The sequence below is a fragment of the Eublepharis macularius genome, chromosome 4 (genome assembly GCF_028583425.1).
Source record: "Eublepharis macularius isolate TG4126 chromosome 4, MPM_Emac_v1.0, whole genome shotgun sequence".
Lineage (NCBI taxonomy): Eukaryota > Metazoa > Chordata > Lepidosauria > Squamata > Eublepharidae > Eublepharis > Eublepharis macularius.
Window position 1 is genome coordinate 41,278,885 of NC_072793.1, and position 8,301 is coordinate 41,287,185.

General features: G+C 45.0%; 1 protein-coding gene across 2 annotated transcripts in view; it reads left to right on the plus strand.

Annotated features, from left to right (window-relative positions):
- The window catches only part of ARHGAP44 (Rho GTPase activating protein 44), a 40,400-nt gene extending 35,573 nt beyond the window's left edge, over positions 1-4,827 (plus strand). For both annotated transcript variants that reach the window (XM_054977301.1, XM_054977302.1), the window contains one exon: positions 3,542-4,827. In XM_054977301.1, coding sequence (XP_054833276.1) covers positions 3,542-3,681 — 140 coding nt within the window. In that variant the 3' untranslated portion in view covers positions 3,682-4,827. The remainder of the gene's footprint in view (positions 1-3,541) is intronic.
- Positions 4,828-8,301: the final 3,474 nt, after the last annotated feature.

Below are 8,301 nucleotides of genomic sequence, written 5' to 3' on the forward strand. Positions count from 1 at the left end.
TGCATAGCTGTGCTTGTTGGATGCCATTTGACAAATAACATTTGCTATGTCTGCCCCCCCCCCCCACCCTCCACCAAAGGCTTGGAATGCACATCACTAGCAATTTCAAAAAGTAAACAGCTCAGCTGTCTCCTGCGGCAAGGCTTTTGCCCGGCAGCAAAGCTAGCACCACTCTGGGAGCAACAGGAAGAAAGCTCCAAGGGGGACAGATAGCTTGCAGTCTGTCCCAGAGCAGAAGTACATCCACAGGCAGGTCAAAGCCAAGGGCAGTATTGGCACACTTGGGATTGTTCACCCATCACGGTAGCCCTTGGATGGTGCTCCAGGTCGAACTCTGCTTTTGGTGGCCTGACTGGAGGGCTGCAGAACAGTGGGGCCGTAGATCTTGAAGTACATTGTTGTATGAAGGATAGAGCGGCCTGGAAGTTGGAAGGGATGGCAGCACCCTTGTTGCAGCCCATGAGGTCTCAAATGGCCAGTCTTCCTCACTGATCCGAGGATCACATTTCCTTCCTAAAGATTGCCCCAGGACCGAGAGGGCCTCATGTCCCAGGGAAAGGGGGGAGGTCCCAGCTTCTCATGGGTGGACAGGCAGATGGGCGCTCTTCTCTGACTTGGAGTCTCTGTTGTGTACTACTTTGTCTTGTTGCTGCTGTTTCTCTTCTGTTCCTTTCTCCCAATCCTATTATTGTGTCCTTGCAGCTGTTTGAGGCACGTGATGCAATATTGGATAGGTGTGAGGGGAATGCTCAGGGTAAGCTGGAGTCCCCACCCTCTCCCTTGAACCCCCTCTCCTCTGCCGCCGCCACCCCCTTCCCCCTAGCCTGACCCATGGCTGTGCCTTCTTGCCTTCAAAGTCGCCGTTCACCATTTCGCTGGCCTTGCATGGGGCACGTTGACCCAGAACTGCATGGCTGCTTGAGCCTACTGCCCTGTCCCAGTTTACTGATAATGATGTTATTAGTAAACTTGGGGCTTCTGTTCCCTTTAAAATGAAAAGGGACATGGATGCAGCTTCTGAAAACCACTGGCCTTCATACCTGATACCTTTTATGTGCAGAGAATTAAACCCATTCAACTAATTCCTTTCAACCTAAGGGATTCACAAGCTCCTTACCTTGCTGGCCCTACCTACCGATACGATTCTCTCCCTCTGCCATTCCATGCATTCTTTTCCAAAGGGATGTCATGATATTGCCACTAATAGTTATTAATGGCACTTGTAGTAGATAAGGCCAAATGTTCTACAGCTGGGGCAGCCTGGAGACAGGTGATGGCCGAGGATGAGACTCAGTCGTGGGACACAGGCTGTCACCCAGTAAGAACGCTCAGCTTTTTAGTGTGGTATTCTGCAGTTCAGCTGGAATGTAAGCTTTATTCGCCATCATCTACCCTACAGTGCATCTTCCACAGGCAGCAGTGTGGGTTGTTTTCTAATGTCTAAGACACAGGCATGTTCTCATTGGTGACTTGGGGGGAAGCCATATTGTTTATGATGCAGGTATCTCATCACTGAGTTTTTGGGCACAAATTCCTTTTTGCTTTCCCAAGTAACTGCTCATATACCATTCTCATATTACACTGCTAGAAAAAAATATATATCCTCAGTGGGAAACATGAAATATTTTACCTGTTCAAGTGAGGACAGTGCTCCCTATATGCCAAGCAAATGGCTAATCTGTAGACACCTAAGCCCAGATGGGACACTACCGTCCATCAAGCCATTCCCCCAGAGCCTTGATCTTTCCATGCAGGGTGAGTGGCTTGGTCCCCTAACGTTAGGCCTTGCTTCCTCCTTTGCATGCTTCTCCCATCTCTTTTTATTGGCTTCTAATTAGAAAGGCTTTTTCAAGCATGTTTTGCCACATGGAGCTTCCTGCTATAAGATGTTATGAAGGCCCCTAGTAGATGAGTGGCTTCAGAAGAGGGGCTGAGACAAATTCAGTTCTGTTATCCAAGAAGGTAAAGTGATAAAACTACCTTTGTGTCTAGTGTGTCCTGTGTTGTAAGGTAGAAGTGAACAGGCTGTTATGTCATAACACTGTTGTGTCTTGTACATGTCTTCTGGAGCAGTTGAATTTTCAGCATGGGATATTATGTTTATCTAAAACTAATGGGAAGTTTTGGGTCATTTTCAGCAACCTATCTGTCCGAAATCCATGCATTCGCCAAGCCCTCCACTTTATAAAACTTCTGCAATGAGCTTGTTCCTCAGTTCCCAGCCATTTTTAGCTACAGGTTTGAGTGCTGCCTTGGAAGAATTTTTTACAATGCAGCCATTTGCAGCATTGACCAGTGGGAAGACATGCTGTGAACATTGTAGGATTTGGAAGAGATATGCCTCTTCTGGGTTTAGCCATGTTCACAAACATTGTTCTCCTGTCCTGGTGTTCATTGTGGGGGAATATTCATATGTCTTTAGCAATGGTCCCAACTTAGAAAAGAAATGACTGCATTTGGGACATCCTCAAGGGCTTTGAATTAAAATAAATTTGGGGCTCAGCACACTTTGTCTTGGTCAGAAACATAAATCATCTCAAGAAGAGCTTATCTTGGAAGGATCAGAATTGTTCAGTGTTGATTGTATCAGCAGTAGAACTGTCATTAACAACAAAGTTTACACATTTTCTTTGAACCAAAATCTGCATATTTCCCTGCCACATACGCAGTTGACAGCTAGTCTTCCACCAAAAAGCCACAAGCTACAGAAAATCAACCCCTGAGAGGTTGAATGGGATAAAGTCTCTTGAGGATCAGAGAGCCAGGCAAGACTTTAAGCATCTTCCATTTCCTGGAGATGGCATTAATAGCCATCTAGATTCCTTCACTAGAGACATCCATTTTCATGGAGGCTATTGTAAAGAGGCGTGTTTAAATTTCCCATTCCGCTCTGGCTAGGATTTCATTTTGGCGCCTCCCTGTCAAATGAGGTAGGGATAGATTTTTGTTCTAAAGACATTTAAAACAGCCTTCCAAATTAGTTTACAAGCTACTAATCATAAATATTTATTTAACCACATATGCCCAAATGTGTGTGTGGGTGGGTCACTTATAGAAGACATGACAGCACATGAGAAAAAGTGCTTTTCTAATTTCCAAAATGCTTTCCCTGTCTAGTCACCTAGATGTTCTTACTTGCCACAGGGGACCAGAAAAGAGGCTATTTAAGACTAGTTTGTAAAGGAATTTGTTCTAAACTTATTTGACAGGTTGAGATCTGTTGCCATGTATTCAGTACCTGGTTTCCAAGCTACACTTACAAGTTGCATAACTATGAGATCTGTACATTATTCATGTGATCGATTGGTGTTTGCAAGAAAGGAGAGTTCTGAAGAATGGCAAAGCAAAGATGCAAACCAAGACTATATTATGACATCCCTTTTTCTGGCATTAACAGCATCTACGTAGGCTCTGAAAGTTGTAGTTTGTGCTCAGTTCAATTAAGCGTGTCACTTTCACATGTACATGTGCTGGAAGGCAAAATGGGCTTGGAACACCATGACAATGTTTTGTCTTTGTATGTACTTGTACCCGATTGCAGATCTTGCCCACCTTGATATCCCATCCATCCATGTAGAGGTTGATGCCACACTGCACCTGGACCCACTTGGACAAGTCCAGAGACACCCGGTACCAGGAAAGATCAATGCAGAGGAGGATTCAGAAAGCACCGCCCTATGACACACAACGTCCCGTGTCCTTTAACGTGTTCTCTTGTACATATCGGTTCCCCGTGAACACTGCTGAAGGAGAAGATTCCAGAGACCTTGCGGAGGGATGTCTGCTGGAGTTCTGCTTGTCATCCCCTTGTGCAAGACTGACAGCCCTATGGGCCTGGTGCTAAGCCTGTCTCTGTGGCAAAGGGCGTTGCTGGTGCAATTTCCATTTAATTTATTTTCTCCTGTTTGTTTAGCCTTATCCAAACTTTGCCTTTTTGACGTGGTGCCTATTTATCTCCCATAAAAGCTTTCAGACCCATTACAAAGAAATAAAATTAATTCCAGTTACCCTACTTAGGCATGTCATTCCAGCCTTGTATGAGGGAAGGGGATAGGAGGGCGGAAGTCTGGCTCACTGGGTGAACGCCACAAAATGCACTCAGCGGGTTTGGCAGGTTGGCCTTGGCAGCTGTGTTTTGTTCCTTCCCCCTCCTCCTCCTTCAGCTGACTCTGCTCTTCTCACCAAATTTCCACCTGTGTTGATTCACACACCCCTCCCCTGTAAACTGGCCAAGGAATGGAACTTAGATCTTTCGGGAGGGAGAGTGTAGTGTATACCTGCAACTTTCCCCATGAATCTCTGAAAGCTTGTTTCCTGAAACACCAGGAAAATGTGTTGAAATAGCGTGGGTTCTGTTTAACTGCGAGCCTCCAAATGGAATGGACATTTCGCTCTCTGAATCTTTTACAGTCCCTTCTTGTTACGATGGCAGGGCTTGCCCTACCTCTCTTTTCTTTGCTTTTACTCCCTCTGGTTGGCAAAGGAAAATTTGTAGAACTCAAAGAAGAGGGACCACTACTGGGAGAAGCCAGCTATTGCTTCATTTGCCTGTGGTGAGATGTGGGAGGGAACGGTACATGCAGCGTGCACTGGGTGGTGCCTCCCGTATGCAGAGAAACAGTTACCTGGTTAGCAATAAAAGTGCTCCTAGCCCTACCCCCTACAGCAGGATGTTGGAACTGGAATCTGGCCAGGTAAAGGCCTTGTTCCCCCTTCTTTGTGCTATATGGTAAGGAAAGAGGAAGGAAGATTCCAACCGAAGGATGTGTTGGCAATGAATGGATTGCAGCTCCCCTTCCAGCGCAAGAGTGAGTGGAGCTTTCAGCTGTGCATGCAAAGACAAGATTTAGCCTTTTATCCTTTTAAAAGAGATGAAATATATATATCTGTCAAAATAGATATATATTTGTATATATAAAGTCTATAAATATATATATATATATAATTTGGTTTATTTGGGGCCATTCCATCTGAACTGGTGTACAAATGTACAATGTAATTTTAAATGCTTATAACTATTCTTCCCTGACCGACAAGCAATATCTTGCCTCAGATTTATGGTAAATGTCTCCAAACTCATCTTTCCCAGCAGCAGTTTCTGCAGGTCTGGATGCTCTGCTTTGCCACAGGCTTTGATAATGTGCAATTCATCACCCAAACTGGAAGAGGCAGGAAAACAATGCAGATGTTTACAAAAGGAAATAAAAATGGAATTCCAGCTGCTGTCCCCCAACTTCAGTCTCTTGGTGTCTTTGCTGCTCGAGCAGGAACGTTGCCCATTGATGTCTTGTACTACAGTCTTAAAACTACTGGCAAAATAGACCCAACCCAAGCACTGAACAGTTCCTTTCTTAGGGCAGCCTCCTGCTTTTTCCATTTATGCCCTCTCCCTTTCTCCCCAATTTACGGTCTCATTAAAATACAATTAATGACTTTTGTGGTCTCTCTCTTGTGTCCATTTGATGGGTGTGGTCTGCCTGTTAGGGATGGGTTATCTGGGAGGCAAGGGTGCCTCCCTGCCTGAACAAAGGTTCTTAAGGTAAGCTTAGCAGTTTGAAGCATAAGCCACAATGCTAATGAAAGGGCATCTTCAAGAATTGTGCTAAAACCACAGGTGACTATTAACCATGGTTAATAAAGGATGCTTTTCCTGCTTTGAGTTGGTACACCTCGTGTCCTTTCATTCACCCATACGACCCTGTGATGCACCTGCATTCTGATAAAATACCATCATGACAAGATCAAAAAGAGTCCAGTAGCACCTTTAAGACTAACCAATTTTATTGTAGCATAAGCTTTCAAGAAACACAGTTCTCTTCGTCAGATGCATGGAGGGCAAAAAGAAACTGGTCAGATATAGAGGAGGAGAGGGGAGGGCAGAGTAGATGCAAACAGCTCCTTCTGATATGGAGATCAGTTTGCTTCTGTTGAGGAAATCAGTTACCTCTGATAATGAGGTAACCATTCATAGTCCCTATTCAGTCCCAGCTTGACAGAGTCAAATTTACATATGAATTCCAATTCAGCAGCTTCCCATTGGATTTTATTTTTGAAAGGTTTCTGTTGAACTACAGTGACCTTTAAAGTCTTTGATGGAATGTCCTAGTAGATTGAAGTGTTCTCCCACTGGTTTCTGGACGTTGCCATTTCTAATGTCAGATTTGTGTCCGTTTATTCTTTTGCGTAGGCAGCCAACCTCTACGCAAAAGAATAAATGGACACAAATCTAACATTAGAAATGGCAACGTCCAGAAACCAGTGGGGGAACACTTCAATCTACTAGGACATTCCATCAAAGACTTTAAAGGTCACTGTAGTTCAACAGAAACCTTTCAAAAATAAAATCCAATGGGAAGCTGCTGAATTGGAATTCATATGTAAATTTGACTCTGTCAAGCTGGGACTGAATAGGGACTCTGAATGGTTATCTCATTATCAGAGGTAACTGATTTCCTCAACAGAAGCAAACTGATCTCCATATCAGAAGGAGCTGTTTGCATCTCCATATCAGAAGGAGCTGTTTGCATCTACTCTGCCCTCCCCTCTCCTCCTCTTTTTGATTTTGCTACTACAGACTAACACGGCTAACTCCTCTGGATCTATCATCATGACAAGGTTGCTTATGGTCTGGTTGGTTTAAATCCTTGTTCTATATTGCCTGCCCACCTGCCTCCCTCCAGATGCCTTCAGCAAAACTGACAAGGTTGGAGGAAAGCCTTGTTCGTTTCACCCACAGAGCTTCACTTTGCCCCTCTGGTGAAACTGATAGGGGGAGAGGAAAAGCTTTGCAAAGGGTATATAAATGCTAGAACTGGTGCAAGGAAGTGAGACGTGCTGGTGAAATTGATGTGGCTTTTCCCTCTGGTGAGGCTTTCATGAGAGATGTGGGAGGTCAATGAAGGAAATGGCCCTGGTTAAAGATCCTCATAAAAGAGAATGAGGAATTGGATTGCGGGGTCATGTAGTTAATAGTGGGGAAAGGGTTAAGGTGTGGATGGAGGAGCTATTCCCAAATATATACTACTATGTGTGGTACTGGATTAAAAACTTGCTGCAGATAGTGTATCTGTTCTTGAACACAGACTCATAGGGTGGGAAGAGATCTCTAGGGTCATCTAGTCCAACTCCCTACACAATGCAGAAATTTCACAACTACCTCCCTTCCCACCCACCACCAACCCCCAGTTACCTCTGCTCCATGCCCAGAAGATGGTAAAACACCATCAGGATTCCTAGCCAAACTGGCCTGGTGGAAATTGCTTCCTGACCCCAAAGTGGCAATCAGTCTGATCCTGGGCATGTAAGAAGAGGCCACGAGAACTAAGCACTGATGTAGTCCTTCCTGCCCTCCCTCTTATGATCTGCCCATGTTCACAGAATCAGCATTGCAGTCAGATGGCCATCTAGCCTCTGCTTAAAAACCTCCAAAGAAGAAGAGCCCACCACCTCTTGAGGAAGCCTGTTCCGCTGAGGGACTGCTCTAACTGTCAGGAAGTTCTTCCTGAGGTTTAGCCGAAAACTCTTGATTTAATTTCAACCCTTTGTTAGTTGAAGCTGCCTTATCCTGAGTCAGACTTCTGGTCCATCAAGGTCATTATTGCCTCTTCAGACTGACTGGCTCTCCAGGGCCTCAGCTAGAGGTCCTTCACATCACTTATCACCTGATCCTTTTGGGCAGAGATGATGGGGATTGAACCTGGGACTTTCTACATGTCAAGACAGATGTTCTACCACTTAGCCACAACCAGGGCTTTTGGCTTTTTTTCAGCAGGAATGCGGTGGAATGGAGTTCCGGAACCTCTTGAAAATGGTCACATGGCTGGTGGCCCCGCCCCCTGATCTCCAAACAGAGGGGAGTTTAGATCTTGGCGGCGCGGAGGGCGATCTAAACTCCCCTCTGTCTGGAGATCAGGGGGTGGGGCCACCAGCCATGTGACCATTTTCTCTGAGGGCAACCCACTGAGTTCCACCACCTCTTTTCCCAGAAAAAAAGCCCTGGCCCCAACCAAAAATATTTTTAAAAATCTAAAAATACAGAAAGGTCTATAAATCTGCTTTCCTGCATGGCCACCGATTGATCTAAGAAATCTGACACGGGCGTTAAAAAACTGTTTCTGTCTTTCATGTACACACAGCACAAGAGGAGTTCAGTCTTGTTACATATCTTATGTTCTACCAGTTTCAGGTAGTCATTCACAATATTATGGTCTGTGCTCAAACTCATGGACCGGCTGCAGCTACTGGTCTGGAGTGTTCTGCTATGCACTCTGCTCCAGTTTTGTCACACTGCTATTTAATGCT